Here is a 19,346-nt window from a genome sequence, read left to right on the forward strand (position 1 = left end):
TGTACTAAACACACGAAGCTCGGGGCATGGATGTATCTATATTATTTCACAGGTCACTGGGGCACTTTGCACAGCCACTAATGAGGTAGAGGACTTTCTCCAGAAGCTCAAGCACCTACTGTGGACAAAGCATTTAAATCTCCATGCCTGGGATGCAGGAAGTGATCATCCCCCTTTATGCGGCTAGGAAAACTGAGGCAGAGAGGTCCACCAATTTGCCTACAAATCACACCAGACTATTGTGGGTTCTGTTTGCACTTGTGCAAGATTTCCTGCCTCTTTGTCCTGCAGCTTAACACAAAGCTATCCTCACACTCCCCTCTCCGCAAGTGATACCCTTCACTAGCGCTGGGAGAGAGTTCTCCCAGGTACTCCACCTCCTGCAGGGGATTAGCTTAGAGCGCTCCCAGCGCTGGGGCACTGTTTACACTGGTGCGTTACAGCACTGTAACTTGCTGCGCTCAGGGGGGTGTTTTTTCACACCGCTGAGCGAGAAAGTTGCAGCGCTGTAAAGCGCCAGTGTAGCCAGAGCCTACATCTTGGTGCTGCAAACGCAGAAAGCCCATGGCCACAGTGTATACCAGTTAATCCGAAGCCTTAAGCAAAAGCAGTTCTCAGCATGAGAGACCCAAGCTGCTGGATGGTGGAGGAAAGCAATCCTGACCGTCTCTGCTGGAGATGCGGCTGATATATCCCCTGCACAGGAGCAGGGCGGGTGGAACACCAAAGCATAGAACCCCATGCAGTCCCTTGGGCTGCTGGCGTTTAAGGCCCCATCCTGCTCCGGTTTCACTGATCTCCTCCCTTCTATTTTGTTCCCATTCACACTCTCCCTAGAGAAGCAGGACAACTCTCCACTTGTTCACAACAGGAGAGATGCTGGAACTAACCCCCTGCTCTGCTCGAGTCAGACAATCTGCTATTGGCTAGACCACCGTTAGGCAGCGCGGCCTTCCCTGGAAAGGCATAAGCACTCAAATCCAATACAGTATGTGGACACACAGAGCATTGGACCATGTCTGAATAAAGTGGCAAAGTCAGGCTGATGAAGCCCGACAGGAGGCAGATTTATTAAAACATATAAAAGGAGAGGGCATTTCCCAGGGGAGAGGTTCTGGCCCAGCCCGCTGCTCTTATATAACGTATGTATCAAACGTCTGTAGGAATGATTCTCCTAGGGTCAGATGGGAAGAAAGCTGTTAGTTCAAAATTAGAATCAAACCATCCTGAAGGACATGCCCCCTCCGACATCCTTTCTTCTGCTGGCCTCTGTCACCCCCATCACCTGTGATGATGGAGAACACTCTCATCCAAGGAAAGCCAGGAGGTGCAAGGTGAAATGTGCAAGGACCTTACACATTGCTCCCAAGAAGCCAGAGCAGAATCCAACTCAGTCTATTTTCTGCACAGCAACATCTCCACCTAGGTTAGGTAAATGCCTTGTGTCCATTTCAGAGGGCATGGCAGAAAGGGGTGGTGTATGGACAGCTTATTTCTACCTCTGAAGAAGACTACGAGGAGGGGGTATCTTTCTCGTGTGTGGGGGGGTATTTTCCTAACCCCCCGCCCCTGGTTAAGTTTTCCACAAACAATTCCAAAACTTACATCCCACTTATCATCCAGTATTTAGCACAATTTATTAAAATATGGATCTAGCAGGGAACATGGAATTCAGAAAAGGAAAAATAAACAGTGTCTTTGCCAAAGAGAATTCTTCTTTGTGTTCTTTTTCCCCCTCCTCTACTTAAAAAAAAAACGTAAAGCAGAGAAAAACCAACAATCCTTCATGATAAGATCAATGTCCTTGACGTGTGGCTCTGTTTTAATGCACCTAAGATCTGCCGAGCTTTCTCTTGCATGATGAGCTGGTCTCGGGTTCCACCGCAAGCCACTACTTTCCATGCACTGGACATCTAGCGTGGATGGGGGAGAAGAGAGAGAGATTTTAAAACACGCTTGTAGATTAAGATTTGGATTGCTATAGATGCTCTGAACAAGAACCCAGCCCTTCAAAGCACGCCGCCCAAAGCTAACTGACAGCCTTACAACCCCCCCCCAGGGGTAAAGGAATCCCAGTATTATAATCCCCACTTGATGGAGGGGGAGCAGATACGGGAGTCTGCAGCCCGATTTTCCCATGGGAGCAGTGCCGCTCTGCGCCTCAGAAGGAGCCAGGTTCAGTGACTGGCCCCAGATCACAGAGCAAGTTGGGAGCCCAGTGGGGATCTGACCACAGCGGCACCTGTGTTCCAGTCCCTGGCACAGCCCAATGGCCCTCAGTAAAAGATTAGAGGATAGAGACTCAGGGTAAGTCGTGCTTGCATCTCCCAAGTACACAGAGGCCGATTCTCCAGGGTGCTTGAACTTTGCTCAGTGCGGGACCCAAGGAGGAGAAGGGGAAGGGGCTTCACATCCCCTACTCTTGGGCAATCCAAAGGCTGCAGCACATGTTAGAGGAGTCTGAGGGCTGCCCTAACTTGGGCTCAGCTGCCGATAGACCCAGGAGGCTGTTGCAGCAGCCAGAAACAGGCAGGATGCAGAGGGGTCAGTCATGCCCCTTACGCAGATGTCTGCCAGTGAGTGGCGTGGAGCGAATATGTTTGCTCTGTGCTACACAGGGACTCCCCCTCTAGACCACAGGAATTCCCTGGTAGCTGAGCCATAAGCTTTACAGCCCCTTTACACTGGAAAAACCAACAGAGAATCAGGCCCCATGAGGACGGCATTTCTTAACAGCAAAGCAGCCACGGCAGCACCAACAGCTGCTCATCATCCAGCTGTGGCTCAGCTGTCGGGCTAATTTAGTTCCAGCAAGTCATTTTACTTAATTTCCTAATCACATTATCTCTTACTGCTAGCGACTCCAAGGAGAGCACTGAAGTAACCCCCAAGAGCCCAATACTGCAGATGTCATCTCTCCCTTTGGGATTCCACAGACGGGATTTCACAATACACATGCAGGGGCTCACTCCTTCCTTCCTCCCGCCAGCCCTCCCATGCTTTCAAGACATTTTATTCCTTTCTGCACCTTCAAATCTTTAGCCAGAAGTTATTTATGCAGCTGTCAGTGGCGAGAGCAAGGCACTCCCACACCACGCTGGGAGAAGTGGTTTATAAAACGGACAAATTAACTGCAAGTGGGGGTTTATTTGGGGTGGGAGGGGGTTGATTTGCTGTGATTAAGGACTGTTCATTCATCACACAAAAAAGGTTTTACAACACACAGATCTAATCCAATTACAAACATCTGAGAAGAAAGTTATCCCTTCTGGCTGACGTCTAGCTGGAGACAGAGTCAGAGGTAAGAAGCAGGGTTGAGAAGTTAATCACTTGCACTTGTGCTTCTGGGAGCTTTCAGGGGATCTCAAAGCACCTTAAACACTAAGCTGTGCCCCTGTGAGATGAGTCAATAGTATAGCCCCATTGTACAGATGGGAGAGGTTCAATCACTTGCCCCAAGACCGATAGTAGCAGAATCGTGACCTGAACCCAGAAGTCCTGGCTCCCATCGCTAGATAATGCCAAGTGGGGGCTGGTAAAGGTTTGCCAGGTTGTCTAATGAAACATGTCCAGGGACAGAAGTACGTACTCTTCAGAGAGATGCCATCTAACGGGCACCCTCCAGAAAGGGGTAATTTGTTTAGAACTGATGTCAGCCAAATGTATAGCCATTAACAGTCCCTCCAAAGCTGGCTGGGCACTGGGAGAAAAGAAAAAGGGGAGCAAGCGAAGGTCTTTAAACTACCCCTTGCTCACTGTTAGCTAGACAAGAGCCCAGTCGCCTCTGCAACTGGGCACACGTTTGGTCACTCTGGCTGTGCCTACGCTTGCACCTCCAACTGCGGGAGCCTTCAGACATCTTAAGTCACTGAGTTATCCGGCCCTGCTCAGAACAGGCCTAGATGACACTTTGACTGGAAGCCCCTTGGGGCAGAGTCCCTCTTTTAGTTCTGTGTCTGTACAGTGCCTGGCGCAGTGGGGGCCTGGGTCCAGAACGGAGGCTCCTGGGTGCTACGGGAACACAAGCAATGGTGGTCTGCTGTTGCTACCACTGGTGGGACTGCAGAGGTAGGGATGCAATGGTGGTAAAAATAAGTAAATTGCTGGCATAGGCGAGACCCCTGCTTCTCTCTCTCGCTAAAGAGCTGGGGCAAGATTCCAGCGCCCCCCTGGAAATGTAGTGCGGAGCATCATAAAGTGATCATAAAGCTTAGTGTTTAAGGTGTTTTGAGACCCCCTGAAAGCTCCCAGACAGAGGAATTTCTCCCTAAATTCCTGCACCTTAGTCACACTACACTAGGGACAGCAGGGTACCTGCTTGCCCAGCAGCGTCCAGGGGGGCGTCACCGACGAAGAGCAGACATTTTGTGCTTAAGTTTATTTTCAAATAAAGTTTTCATAAAGAGAAAATGAAGCACAGAAATGGCAAACAACTGGGTCTAAGCAGTTAGAGTCTGGCTGGCTGCCTCCATCACAGTCCGAGCACAGGAATAATTCCCACTCGGCTGCTTCCCCTCACCTGGGACTGTTTCCGCCTCTCATAATGCACAAGGGTCACCCCCTCGGCCCCACAACCTACTTCACAGCTCAGTCCACCCATGCCAGCACGTGGCTCAGCTCCTCTCCCTCCCTCACCCTGGAATAGTTGGCTAATACCTAGGGTCCTTCCAAATTCATGGCCAGGAAAAACACGTAATGGACCGTGAAATCTGGTCTCCCCCCACGAAATCTGGTCTTGTGTGCGCTTTTACCCTATACTATACAGATTTCATGGGGGAGATCCGCGTTTCTCAAATGGGGGATCCTGACCCAAAAGGGAGTTGCAGGGGGGTCACAAGGTTATTTTGGGGGTCACAGTACTTCTGCGCTGCCTTCAGAGCTGAGTGGCCGGAAAGCGGTGACTGTTGGCTGGGCACCCAGCTCTGAAGGCACTGCCCCGCCACCAGCAGTGCAGAAGTAAGGGTGGCAATACCATACCTTGCAACCGTTACTTCTGCGGTGCTGCTGCCGGTGGCTCTGCCTTCAGAACTGGGATCCCGGCCAGCAGCTACCGCTCTCCAACTGCCCAGCTCTGAAGGCAGCGCCGCCGCCAGCAGCAGCGCAGAAGTAAGTGTAGCAGTACCACAACCCCCCCACAATAACCTTGAGGACCCCCCACCCCCAACTCCTTTTTGTGTCAGGACCCTTACAATTACAACCCTGTGAAATTTCAGATTTAAATAGCTGAAATCATGAAATTTATGATTTTTTAAAAATGACCGTGAAATTGACCAAAATGGACTGTGAATTTGATAGGCCCTATTAATACCCGTTTGGAAAGCCCCATCACGCTGCTGGTGCTATGGAAACAATGTATGCTTAAAACTTCCTGAAGAGAGAACAGAATCCCGAACTCTTCCCTCAGGGCTTGCCTCCCACAAGCCACGTTGCAGGCGGGAGGTGGGGGGACAGGGCAGGTTATGCTAACTGCTGCAGTGCTGCTCTCACGGTACTGCCATGCAGCCAGTTCCATGCATAGAGTTCCCTCCTAAAGTTTTCTGGTGTGGGACTCTCACGATAAGCACAGTCGTTAAAGCATCTCCTGCTATTCCCAGTATACTCACAGATCACTCAGAATTAAACCAAATATCTTTTAGAGATCACTAGAGGGCTGACATTTAAGCCTGCAGTTAGAACAGACCATAATATTCCCAACAAATGAACCTCCACACTGCAATAGATGGATGGCCCATCTAATCTGCTATCCTAGCTCTGACAGAGGCCAATGGCTGTTTGCAGGAAGGTGGGAACTCTCTAGAGTGTACCTTGCTGTGCCTGACCAACCGGTGGTGGGGACGTTACCTTCCCCAGCCAGTGATCAGTTTAGGCCTCAAAGCACAAAGATCAAGAGCTCTTGCTACGGGATATAAAGTGCATCTCTCATGGCTACGAGCCTAATCCGTTTCAGAAGCTCACTAAGCCATTTGCCTCGGTCTATCCTGAGTCTCCCACTGGAGAGAAACATCTGGGCCACAGCTACAGGAAAATCCAGTTCCTGCAGAGGTGTCAGTAGCAACTCCAGGGTTAGGCGAGCACTGAGCTTTGCACTTACAAAGCAGGATATGACTGTGTCTTGGAAAACAGAACAAAAACCTCCATGGAAGTGGGGGTGCAGGGGGAAGCAAATTGCCCAGCAAATCAGTGGCAGAACCAGGAGCAGATTGCAGGACTCCAGATTGCTAATGCCCACATCTAATTCACTATAGCACAGCATCCCTACTGCTGCCCCAGGGAAGGTACTTTGGCTGAATTCTTTAAGCAGTATCCATTGATTTTGGATGCAAGGCTGAGATGCCCTGGGCCTGATGGTGAGAGATGCTGAGTTGATAGCGTTTTGATGTGTACTTTACAGTACATTGGTTTCCTAGGACTTTTTTCCCCTTCCTTTCCTTGATCCCTCTTAGCATCACATCTCCCAGCCATACATATCCCCCATCTACCATCAAACATCCCCATGCCCCACTAACCAGGGCAGCCGGTCAGCTCCTGAAAGCCAGGGCCTAGAGACTTTGGGGGGAGTAGAGTGTAATCAAACTTGCATCTTCCCAACAGCCTTGTTTTACATCATTATGTAATAACCTTCCACTGCTGCAATTCTCCTCTGGCACAGAACTGCAGGGTCCCCAGCTTGGAAGCACCAAAGGGATCACCAGCATAAGCATGGTGATTAGCCAGTTTGTACTCCCCATGTCTGTCTTCAAAGGCCAGAACCGGATCACGAATAGAGCTGGTTGGAAAACAGATGTTCCAACCCACAACAATTTTAGAGATTTTGAAAAAAGAACAACTCCAATCAATCCTGAATTGGGGCGAAAAGCCAAACTTCCAAAGATTTCAGGAAACGGAATTCCGGATTTTTGATTGTTTCAAGTCAATCAAAATATTTTGTTTCAGTTTTGACTCTTGTGAATTCCTCTTCCCAGCCCTGAGATCCAGAGCAAGTGATTCTGGGAATGACTGCTCTGAGTGGCTGAATATGAGCGTCACGGTAACAAGGAGGTAGAGAGTATCTTGGTTAAGAGGGAAGAATGGTGCTCCCTTCAGCTCCAAGTCCCAGCAGATGGCACTGCACAGCAATGCAAGCTAACTCTCCTCCCACAGGCGAGGTAGGGTCTCTGTTCCTATCCCCTGCCCTCTCAGGGGAAGAAAGGGTATGTCTACACTTCACAGCACGTCCAGGGCTGGCCCAGGTCGTCTACACTGCAGTTTTATAGCCCCGCAACTTGAGCCTGCGAGCCTGAGTCAGTGACCCAGGCTCTGAGACTCATTGCTGTGGGGTTTTTAATCGCAGCGGACACACGGTGACCAAGGCAAAGCTCAGCATATGAAGCCTGGGCAGTGAGTGGCACTAGCATTCTGAGCTGTTGTGTTGTTCTCCAGAGACAGTGCTCTCTGCTGACTCAAGCTACCATCTCCCTTTCACCAGTACAGGAGGGACAGGGTTTCTGTAACCTCCATGCCTTTCGGGAGGATGGCAGTGCTGGCATCTTACCGGAGCGGGTGGTCTGAATTGGCTTGGGATCTTCCTGGAGGATGAAGTCTTCTCGGTCTTCACCTGCACCTGCACGAATCCCCTATTGAGCAAACCGCTGTCGTCCTTGCTGCTTGAGGAGGAAAGGTTTAGAGACCTCGAGAGGAAACTCACGGGCTGCAGGAAAAAAAACAAAAACAAAAACCCATACGCACTAAGTTAATTTGCTCCCTTACACTGGAAAATGCCACTTAACTAGATCCGTTCACTCGTGTTCCTGTATTCTCCTGTCCATGCATTTAAACTGCGCTAGCAACAGCATGTAAGGATGCTAGCAAGGTTCTACATGCAGGGAAGTAATCAGAGTGTCACCAGGCGATTAGTTTTTCCAGACCTGACGCAGAGCTCTGTGCAGCTCGAAAGCTAGTCCCTTCCACCAGCAGAAGTGGGTCTATTAAAACAGGGGTTCTCAAACTTTTTTTTGCTGGGACCCCCTTCGAAAATATTTCAGGTTGTGATGACACCTCCACCCCCAATACCAGGCCACCCTTACTTCTGTGCTGCTGCTGGTGGTGGCACTTCCTTCAGAGCTGGGCGCCTGGCCAGCAGCTGCCGCTCTCGAGACCACCACCCCCCGATAGTCTTGCGACCCCCTTTTGGGTCGGGAACGCTGCATTAAAAGAAATTCCCTTGTCCACCTTGTCTGTGTACAAGGGCATGCCTATATTGCACCTGGGAGAGAGCCTCCCAGCCCAGCTCCATAGACTTGGGCAGCAGGGCTTGCGCTGGCATGCTAAAAACATCTGTGTAGACAGGGCTTTGACACTGTGGCTTGGGTTCTAAAGCCTCCCTGTCCCAGGGTTCAGAATCTGAGCTCCAGCTCAAGCCACAACTATTTTTAATGCGCTAGCGGCGAGCCCCCTACTGCAAGACTGTGGCCCGAGGCTGGGAGGCTAGTTCCCAGAGGTAGTATAGACAGACCCTAAGGCCTAGCAAGCGGAAATCTTTCCATTACGTGCATTTAACAAATTCGGTTAAGTGTGTGTGTAGATTTAGAAACTCCCCTGCTCTTTATGCCATCCAAACATGACAGCACTGGGCTAGCACATGGGAGCCAGAAAATGAAACCGGCCAATCTATTTTCACTGTCCAAGCCAGGCGCAGTGAGAGGTAGCATTAACAGCATGAGTTCGATTTATCATTCTCCCTGTCATAATAGTCAGCGGGTTGTTTGCTGTGTGCACTATACTGTTGTGTTTTTAAAATACATGGGCTGAATTCATCCTTGCTGCAACTCCCCTGAAGTTCATGGTGTTACACTAGGGGCTGAACGTGGACCTAAATCTGTATCTTGGCAAATTTATTTCCCTTTAACAAGCTCCATAATCAAATGTTGATCATTGCATCAAACTTAATGGGGCACAAGAACACCAAAATGAATAAGAACTTTACAAGTCTAATTAAATACACGAAAGAGCCACACGTCTGACAGGCGCTCTCACCACAATGCTCCAGTTATTTTGTATCTGATCCTGTGAATAACCAACACAGAATGGGCTCTTTTCGCTGCGTTTCGTCGTGTGTTGCATTTAGTGTTCCAGATATTCAGTTCTTCAGGGAGGAGAGGTTTACAATGGGATCAGAAAGCACAATACGTAAAACATTAAGTTAAGGACACCCCTTCTCCATTACGTTCAGCACCATGTGCATGACCTAGCATGGAGGAAGGAAGTGGACAGCCAGGTTTAAGCTGCACCATCCATATGGGTGGAGAAAAGAGGAAAGGGGGGGCAGTTTTCCTAGCAGGTCCTTCCCTCTTATCGTCAGGTTTATCTCACTGGCACACCTAAAGCCCCAGTTAATCCAGTAAAGTCAATCATATTTCATAGCCGTCCTCTGACATTTCTGATTGTTCCTGTGTTTCAGAGATGTTTGCAGGGGAATCCAACTCGCAGCCAGTCTCAAGTCTTCCTCTACATTCACACAGACATGTCTCATCATGCAAGCACACTTCCCATAGCATCTGTGTCCAGCCCTCCCTCCCCACCCTCATCTGAGCATCCCTGACCTGTGCTCTTTTGAAGCAGATGGACCTAGGCATGGTGGACACAGTCAGCTTCACATCCTCATCCACAATGTCCAAGGCGAGAGACTTCCGGACCTTCTTGATGGGACTCCTGTGCAGCTGGGAAACACAAGAGAAGCAAAGCAAGCAACCATAAGCGCTAGCCTGCAGGGGAGACAGAGCAATAGCAATGGGGGAAATGGGGCTCGGTGAGCATTTTCTAGTTCCGTACAGAGAGGGAAGGGTCACCATCACACATAACTGTTTGGGCGTGAGGGGCTGCGGACCACGGAGACATTAAAACATTTCCTGTGAACGTCACTGTGGTGGAAGAGACCAGAGACTCACAACCCCTGGCGGCTGAACACCTGCCTTTACAGAGCAGGGAGAAACTCCCCAGCTCCATCTAACCATGGGGCCTCAGGCCTATTCCAGGGGTGCCACCTCTAGAGTGCTGAGTGGGGAGTGCCTTTCCTTTGTCCCATCCACTGCTTGGCCTCTCTGCCAAGAGGGTGGGGTGGCTCATGGTGGGACAATTCATGGTGGGGCTGCCTGTCCACTGAGACCCACCAGCGCGTTTCATGCAGGCCAGCCCCTTTACAGCAACACCTCTAGGGCTACATTGGGACAGCAACCCAAAAGCAAAAGGCCCCCATGTCCCACTACCAACCCCATCCAATCTGCCTGGAGGCGGATGTTTTGAATGAACAAATCTCTCTCTTCTGAGGGTATTTTAAACAGTCAAACCAATTGTCCCAGATGCAGAGTACAGATCCGGAGACGTAGGGCTCGCCGTTGGTTGTGAGCAAGCTGGGGTACCTGTGCCATGTGGGTGGCAGAAAGTCACATCATGTCTGACATCGACAGACAGTGTAAATAACACGTTGTGTCTTTACTGTGACCATCACAACCCAAGTGAGGGCACCCGCTCTGCCACGGCTTTTATTGGTATGATTTCTAGCATGAAGAACAACCGATTTTAAAAAAGAAATCCCGGCAAGTCTAGGACGGGAAAGCCAGCAGAACAGGACCGGCCAAGACAGAATTTGCCCAGGAGGCCTGGGCTAACGTTCCAAGCCCTGGGAGAAGTGCCTGAGGATCCTTATTCCCTGCAGTGCTCAGAACCTCCATTCTAAGTCTGAGCTGAGAGATGACAACTCCAGTAGCACATCATGCCCAGCATTATGCTGGGGCATTGGGTCAGGACAGGTTAGGCCACAATCCAGAAGCACTTTAAGCACGTGAGTAGCCCACTGACTCCAGCAGGACTGTTCATGTGCTAAAAGTTAAGCATGTGCTCAAGTGCTCTGCAGAATCAAGCCCTTAGCGGGAAGGGTGCGAGCAACTAAATCACCAACTTCCCTGTAGCACCTGGGCTTTCCTCCGACTCTCCCACCCAATAGTGCCCTGGCCCAACCCTGCACGAGGAACCGGGCAGGATCACAGCAGGGGCAGCAGCTGTAAGTTGAGACACTCACTCCTTGTTTCCTTTTCTGTTTGTCAGGCTTCACGTCATCCTCTATGATCAACTCGATGCCAGCTTCGCTCCGGAGCACTTCCTTCAAGTCTTCTTCCAGGTGAGGGGTCTGCGGCTGGGGTGAATGACATTGGGGGAGGAACATAGCACAGGGTTTACAGTGCAGGCTACATTTATATGTCTGGATTTACAGTGCAGGTGAACCTGTGCTAATGCTGCAATTATGTTGTCAGTGGAGACTTCCCCCCACTGCAACTCAGTCTGCAGGGCCATTGTGCATTTCTTGGTGTGAATGACACAAGAGCTCAGCTAGCCCGGCCTCTGCACAGGCCCTTGATGCAGCAAGGATACAGGACCCCACAGCAGAAGCTTCAGGAGATCAAGTGCATCAAGGATCTCATATACTTGTGTGGCTGGTACCCACAGCCTGACTTCCCAGCTGGTCTACACAGCATCACTGGTTATTCTGGAATAGGCACCAGGTCTCCACTCGATGGGGAGTCCCAAACAACTGCTACACCCAGAAGAAAAAATCCATTTGATTGGTTTCTTTTTAGGCTCACGAAGGAACCGAAAGCTGCAGCATGAACACGGGGGTTTATAAAATATCTCAGTCCAGTGGTCACGTATGGGACCATATTCACCATGCCATTTTAGGACAGTATTCCCCACGGCCACCCCATCTCAGCCAAAGAATGTGCCAACACCCAAGCACCCTGTAACGTTAACAATGCAAACAGAAATTCCCAAAGATTGGCTGATGAGCCCTTTTGCACCACATATCCAAGGGCCCTTTCACTGGCAGATCATGCCAGAATAGTCAAGGGTGAATAGGAGTTTTTGGTGAATGTTTAGATAGAAGCCAGGCAGGGGGACTTTCCTGGCTCTAGTCATTGGGGGTCTACAGGAGCACAGCGAGTAGCACTGGACAGTGCTAGGTGGGGCATGCATGTTGGTTCAATACACACCAGTGGCCGTATCGCGCCATACTTTTCCAGGGCGTTCTTAAAAGGCGTGGGCGTGTGGGGCGTGTTGTCTGCTACGTATTTCTGATCTGGGGTGACAAATCTGTCAGCAGAAAGGAAGAGAGAGAAGGTCAGGAGCAGAACATGACACGCAGGTGTCCCCAGAGCATTCCCACCACAAGAGAGGACACATGCTCTGGCCCTCCAGCCCCAGGCTGCACTGCCTAGCCTAGCACATGCACTTCAGAAACACCCTGCCACTCAAGACACAGGAACTGGGGTCTTACATCACAATAGCAAGGATGGTGTGAACCTCCCTGGCTGGGTGTGCTGCAGGGGCTTGGGTGGGGGAGAAAAGCAGGTGCTAAAGAGCGGAATAGCAGACATGCCTTCTGGCAGCACCACCCATGCCGCTCTGACAGAGCCAGAGGTTATTCAGTTATATCTCCAAATCACTCTTCAGTCACCGGGGTGGGTGAAACACAGATCCTCACCCACGGCCCTTCCCTCTCCCACCCACCCCCACCCCCCACTCTGGTCTTGGGCACACAACAATGCAGGAAAGGCTCTGGCTCAGACACAGCTATGTAATGCAGGCAAGGCCCTGTCTATATTGGGGAAATTAACCAGCACAGCTATTCGGCCATAATTCAGCTATTCTGGAATAACTGCCCCGTGTGGATGCTCTTCTGGAATAAAAGTGATTTTATTGTGGCACAATTACTCTGCTTTGTGAGTGAAGTGATTATTCAGGGGCAGTGGCATAGACAGCTTCTCAGTGCAGGGGGAGCAACCATAAAAAAGGCGCCCCCCCTTGGCTCCTCCTCTGGCCACGCCCCCTGGCTCCTCCTCCGGCTGCTCTGCGCCCCCCCCCCCCGAACGGGCTCGGTGGGGGTGGGGGGTGGGCACAGGGAAAGGGGTGGGGGGCGGGCACTGCTCGCTTCTCCCGGGGGTTGGGGGGAAGCGGAGCAGTGGGCCAGACAGCAGCTGGCGGCCAGATCCCCTCTCCCCGGCAGCTTCCTGGTTCCCTCGCCTGGGCAGCCCAGCACTTTTTTCAAAAGTGGAGCCTGCTGGACCGCCGCTGGGCTCCTGCAGGCAAGGGGGGCGGGGGAGGCAGCATGGCCGGACTCCGGAGGAGCCATTGGGGGGGGGGGGCACGGCGGGCACGGCCGGAAGAGCGAAGCGGCCGGGCTCCTCAGCTATCGTGCCCCACGCTCAGCACAGCCGCCTCCTGCGGCGGCTCAGGGCTCGGAGGCCGAGCGCTCCGCAGCTGGCGGGCAGATCCCCTGCCGGGGAGAGGGGATCTGCCCGCCAGCTGTGGCGCACTCTGCCGCCGAGCCCTGAACCACCGCAGGAGGCGGCCATGGCGGCGATGTTGGGGCCGTGCTGAACGTGGGGCGCGATGGCTGAGGAGCCAGCCCCTTCACTCCTCTGGCCGCGCCTGCCGCCCCCCCCGCCCAATGGCTCCTCCAGAGTCCGACCGTGCTGCCCCCCACTTGCCTACAGGACCCCAGCGGCGGCCCGGCAGGCGCCGCTTTTGAAAAGTGTACTGAGGGGAAGCGGCTGCTTCCCCTGAACCCCCCCTAGCTACGCTACTGTTCTGGGATAAAGTGACTTTTAATCTGGAATTGAGTATCCACGTGGGAGAGTTACTCTGGAACAGCTATGCACATCCGTTACTCTGGGTGAACAAGGCTTAAGAGGGAAGCATGCTCACAAACTCTCTGTCAGGCAGAGGATACACCTGTAGACACCACACAGTGGGGCAGAGTTACAGGGGTCTGGAGACTTTTGGCAGCCAGGTCCTTAGCCCAGTAACATTCCCCAGACAGACACGTACCCAGAAGCAAAAGTTCCAACCCCGCATAGACAGAGCAGGTTCTGCCAGGCACTCTAGCACCAGGACTGGGCACTCAGTCTAATCCACCAGCCAGGCACTCGGTCTAATCCACCAGTGTTCCTTTCCCACAGTGGAGTGGCTCTGGGGAAGGTGTGAAATATTTCCCTGCCTTTGAAGATGAAGGGTAGAACATAGCTATAGAAATGGTTCCCACCTCACCATTCCAACTGAATGCCCTTCTGATCCATATGAGCAAGAGACACACCCAGCAGCATTCAGAAGAAACTGCTTTGGGTAGCGGCACTTCATCACCAAGAGCATATCCCGTTGCTTAATTGGTGGGACGTTCCCCTTCCAGACCCAGCCTCTACAAATGTGTCTTGCTCACTTTAAATGCTCTAGCCCACTTTATAGTCGGACACCTTCGCTCCAGCAGGTTCGGCCCACAATTCACTATTAAAATATGTTACAATACAGAAGCCCTCCAGAAAAACAGAATACACTTGTGGGACTCGAAAATTAGACAAAGCCCACTATTTGCAGCCCCTTTCTTCCCGCGGGGGTGCCACAGCTACAGGACACCACTCCTGGGACGGTTCAGCCTCCCTGTTATGTGATGCAAGCTGGGATGAGGCTGGGAGAGTGGGGGATGACTTACGCTGAGTTTTTCTGGTGCAGCGGAGTCTTGTCCCTGTGCAGCGGGGTGGTCACTATCACCTTCTGACTGCACACAGGAGTGGAGGTCAGGGACGGGTTCTCCAACTCCAGTGTATCCTGTTTGGTCCAGAAGTTTAAGAACTGCCAAGCGAGAGAAAGAAAGAAACACAGAGAACACACTTCACATCCTGGGAAATTCAAGGCTGTCACTGACCATTAGCTTATGCTAGTTTTACTGAATTTAAAAGAGGATCGCTCACACTGACTGATTACATGTATTTTTGCTACCAATATGGCAGACAATATTCCCTCCACAGATCAGAAGACCCGGACTTCGCTCTGATCCACACACAGTTTTTGAACCAAAGTAACTATGTCAGTTCAGCGTGTGATTTTTTTACCTGGTACGGATGTAGTTATAACCAGTATAAATGTGCCTTATACCAGTGCAGCTTATTTCTCTTTGCTTATGGGGACAGATATGCCAATATAAGTGTACCAATACAGCTGCATGTATCGCTTTGACTATACTGATGCCGTTCAAGCTGTACGTGTGTGTTTAGCAAGGCTCCAGTGGGTGCATCTTCACCACAGGAAAACGAGTGTTGGCTAACATGCGTTAGCACAAGGTAAGTCCTAGTGAAGACGAGGCAGTTTGTAGTTTTCACATGAGTTAGCAGCTTGCGCTCCGCCATAGTCTAACTCAGCCTGTTGACTCATGTTAAAACCACACACTGCCTCCTCTTCATGACGATTTTAACCCATGCTCGTAATTCCCATTAAGAGCATGCTTTTATTCCTAGGGAAGACAAGGCCAGCGAGGAAAACGCCTTCCAGGTGCCCCCACGCTCTTACCCCACTCGGGGCAAGAGTTATTTTTGTTACATTCATCGCAGGAGACCGGCCTTGTGGTTGGAGGAAGAGCCTGGGAGTCGGGAGATCAGCTTTCTGTCTCAGCTCTGCCACAGACTCACTGTGAGACAGCAGCTTGTGATCTCTGTGCCCGTGAAAATGTGTGATACCGAACTACCTCCCAGGAGGGCTCTGAGGTTATAGGCTTTAACATTGCCATGGTACTGTACAGAGAGGAGAACGAACCCATCAGGGGCCATCAGAGGGGAAAGATCATGAGACGTTCTGCACCAAAATCCACATAAGCTAAAAGGAGTAACTGGCTCTTATCCTCTATGCTGGTCACAGACCAGAGAGCAGCACGATCACACACAAGATGTGCATGGGGAGGTTAAACATGGAAAGTGTGGTAGTGCCTGAAGGCCAATTGTCCCCTGCATTCCTCTTTAAAACTCTCCTTTGCTGTGATGCCTCCAAAAATACAACCCGACAACAGTTAGGCAGATGGTGTGCTGAGACCACTGCCTGCCACGCTACCCAGTACTGCCTCAGGCCTGGTCTACTCTACAGCATCAGGTCAATACAAGGCAGTTTACATCGACCTAGCTATGGAAGTATCTACACTTGAATTTCACTCCCACTGATGTAACTGCCCAGCTACACTTCATAACTCCACATCCACGAGTGGCGCAGAGTCAAGGTCGATGTAGTTAGGTCAACGCAGTGTCAATGTAGACGCTGTGTTCCTTATGTCGACTGTTATTGGCTTTCGGGAACCATCTCACAATGCCCCACACTGACAGTACAATGGACACAAGTGCTCCTGGGGAGGATGCGCACCGCCAACACAGGTAGCAAAGCATAGACACGCACAAGCAATGTAATTACCGCAGCGGCTGGATGCCGACGTAAGTCAGGTCAACTTAATTTTGTAGTACAGACCTGGCCTCATTGTTCCCTGGTACTCCCTCATCTGTTGTCTCTCGTCTTACCCTGCAAGGTCTGTGGGGCAGGGACTGTCTTGTTGTTCAGTGTGCGTACAGCACCTAGCACCATGGGGCCCCGCTCTATGACTGGGACTCCTCAGTGCTATGATAAACAATAATACAATTCTGCTAAGCTCTGTAGGAACACAGAATAGGCAACAGTCCTTGCCCCAAAGAACTCACAGACTAAGGGAATGTCTTCACTGCAAAATTAACTCAGGGGTTTGCATCACAGAAGTGTAGACTTCAGGTCCTGGCCTTGAACTCATGGCTCATGCTGGCCTCACAGCAGAGGTCCAGCAGGAGCATGGGTCAGCCTCTGGCCAGCTGGCAGCATGCTGGGAAGATTTGGCCACAGTCTCTCCTGTTCAAGTGCTGTGGACATGCAGTGTTGCAGGCACAGCAAGCTGCGAGCAAATGTACGGTTCAGACACCATACCAGGCTGTATGAACTGGTAGGTGACCTCTGGTTCACAAGCAGGGAGTAGGTAACATGGCCCAGGGAATTGTGGGAAGGCACTGGAGGACTCTGCACTCCAGCGGCTCACGCCTGCGTACACACAGCTGAGTGGCTGTGATAGCAGCATGAGTGCTGGCAGAACTCAGGGTCAGCTAGCCTGGGTAAAAGGGGACCACACTCGAGGAGTCAGGGTAGGGCCAACATTGGAGTAAGAACCTGAGTTAGGGCTTGTCCTTGCTGCACACAGCATTCTCCTTACCGCAGCATCTGGTGAGGAGGAGAGGGCTTGGATTACAACACCGGCCCAAAGCTTTTGCCCCTAAACCTGGCTGGGTGATAAGCACATCGATTGAACAGAAGCAGCTTCTTTGATGGCTTCGGCCCTCAGGGTACTCCCCTCCCCATCGGGATGAGACACATTGCGTACACCACAGTGATACTGTGCGGGCGGTCCCGCTGTCCAGCAATAGGCCGGGCAGCTTCTAAGCAGTGGGGGTGGTGCCCCAGTAATTCTCACCCACAGTTTAACTGTGGGTGAAGATCTGAATGTGTGTGCCTCCACCTACCTAACTGCAGGCACGTTCTGTGCCCCTCATAAAGGGAGGCTGGGTTTCAGTTTAGCTGAATGTGTACCCCATTATTCACGTGCCCCATCTCCCACGGCATGTCTAATCACCACAAGTGGCCAGAGAACCCCAGTTCTGTGATTCAGCAGGGGAAAGACAGGCACCCTACACAAATTGCAGCGAGACTGGCCAGGGTCCTCCGGGGGCTGGTCCGAGCCTGTGGAATGAACTCCCCCCAAAACTAAGGATCATCTCAAACCTCTCCATTTCCCAATCCAAGGGTATTTCTTTGACCTTACCTTCTCTAACAAAAAGCAACAGATATATTTAGATTTAAAAAAAAAACCCACAGCCTACCAAAGCAAGACACTCCTCTGCACCCGCTTCTCCCCCAGGGAGAGGATGAGAAGAAACCTGTGCCCGATGTCTAGTCACGTAGCCCAATGGGCTCCTGGAAGGTGCTCAGATACGACTGTGATGAGCAGAGAACAGAATTCCATCGCTATCCTACACACTGGCAGTGCCCATTTCAAGGCAAGTGGCATGATAAATATTAAGCAAACAGAGCTGATCAGTATTGACTGCATTACGGCCAATAAATAAAGTACCAGCACAGACCCTCTAATTCACTCACAGTGTCCCAAGCAGACAGCAACAGAACGAGCTTTGCCCGATTCCCATCTAGCGACATACCTGGGAGGGGGAGAAGGGCAGCGTCTTGACCGGGGTGCTCTTGGGCGTCATGCTGTTACAGGAGTCTATGAAGGAGTAGCTGGTGTTCTCCGTGACGGGCGAGAGGGAGATCTTCCTCTTCTTCTGCCTCTTGAGCACCGAGGGCGGCGTGCCAGAGCTCACCTCTGAGCGGGGGGAGATGGGGATCAGCTCGCCCTTGCTGCTTTTGCTCAGGTCTGAAATGGTGTGGCCATCCAGGCGATACTCTGTCACGTGGGGTACAGGAGCTGGGGGCTTCCTGGGGGCTTGCCTGACCGGGCTGTTGCTGCTGCTGTCGCCAGCGGCTGGATCCTCAGGCAAGTCGAAGTGACTCAGGTCACACCACCCGTCTGGGTCCTGCCAGACATGAGAGACGGTTAGAAATGGCCAAGAATGAGCAGCGTTCTGAGCCGCCACAGGACACGACCTCAGAGACCAGTGCACAGGCAGGGCCTAGCAAAGGGCAGCGACCCCCAAAGGCTGAACATACGATCTATAAAAGACGTGGGGCCTGAGTCTGTCTTCCACACCCTATGCAGTCCTTTACACCAGTGCAAATCAGTACAGCAGCATTTTACATCCACTTCGCACTGCTCGAAGCAACTGCACTAAGAGACTGGAGAATCTGACCCTTGGGGTTCCCAGGGCCAGCACTGCACCCTCTGTTGCCTGCAGGGACATTTCATTTACATGCTACGTAAGGTCAGGGCTACACTACAAACTTCTGCTGGCAGAGCTGTCGGCCCAGGCACGAGGAGGCGTGATCCCTGACCAACACAGCTGAGCCAGCAAAAGCCCCTAGTGTAGTCACAGTTATATTGGCCAAGCTGTCTTTTTGCCAGGATAGTTTGTTTCACTCAGGGGCATGGCGGTATAAGCTAAGTCGATATCAGCTGCGTTCACACGAGGAGCGCTTTGCTGGTATTCCTACACTGGTAAAGCACTCCTCCTGTAGACATTGGCCCTTCTGAAGGCAGTGGCATCCTGCAATAGATTTTAAGATCAGCAAGGCCAAGAAACTCAAAAATTAATTCAAATGAATCCCCCACAACTGACTTCAGTTTGGGGCTGCATTTAGCGTCCATGACAGTAACAGACTTAGTAGCACTAGAGACTAGGGGTACGTCTATACTATGGAGACTATTCTGGCATAGCTACGTCGCCAGAGCTACACCAGCATAACCCCATAGCGTAGACCAGTGGTCCCCAAACTTTTTACCTCGTGCCCCCACACCCTCCGGAGCTGAGTGGGAGCGG

The 19,346-nt window shown here is 51.5% G+C and overlaps 1 protein-coding gene across 3 annotated transcripts in view; it reads right to left on the reverse strand.

The window, feature by feature from the left end:
• Window positions 1-1,618: 1,618 nt before the first annotated feature.
• The window catches only part of MYBL2 (MYB proto-oncogene like 2), a 46,268-nt gene continuing 28,540 nt past the window's right edge, over window positions 1,619-19,346 (reverse strand). For all 3 annotated transcript variants that reach the window (XM_054045783.1, XM_054045782.1, XM_054045784.1), the window contains 7 exons: window positions 18,072-18,446; window positions 14,516-14,655; window positions 12,021-12,120; window positions 11,054-11,167; window positions 9,579-9,695; window positions 7,532-7,687; window positions 1,619-1,913 (listed from right to left, as the gene is read on the reverse strand). In XM_054045783.1, coding sequence (XP_053901758.1) covers window positions 1,785-1,913; window positions 7,532-7,687; window positions 9,579-9,695; window positions 11,054-11,167; window positions 12,021-12,120; window positions 14,516-14,655; window positions 18,072-18,446 — 1,131 coding nt within the window. In that variant the 3' untranslated portion in view covers window positions 1,619-1,784. The remainder of the gene's footprint in view (window positions 1,914-7,531; window positions 7,688-9,578; window positions 9,696-11,053; window positions 11,168-12,020; window positions 12,121-14,515; window positions 14,656-18,071; window positions 18,447-19,346) is intronic.

The sequence above is a fragment of the Malaclemys terrapin genome, chromosome 12, assembly GCF_027887155.1.
Source record: "Malaclemys terrapin pileata isolate rMalTer1 chromosome 12, rMalTer1.hap1, whole genome shotgun sequence".
NCBI classification, from domain to species: Eukaryota; Metazoa; Chordata; order Testudines; family Emydidae; genus Malaclemys; species Malaclemys terrapin.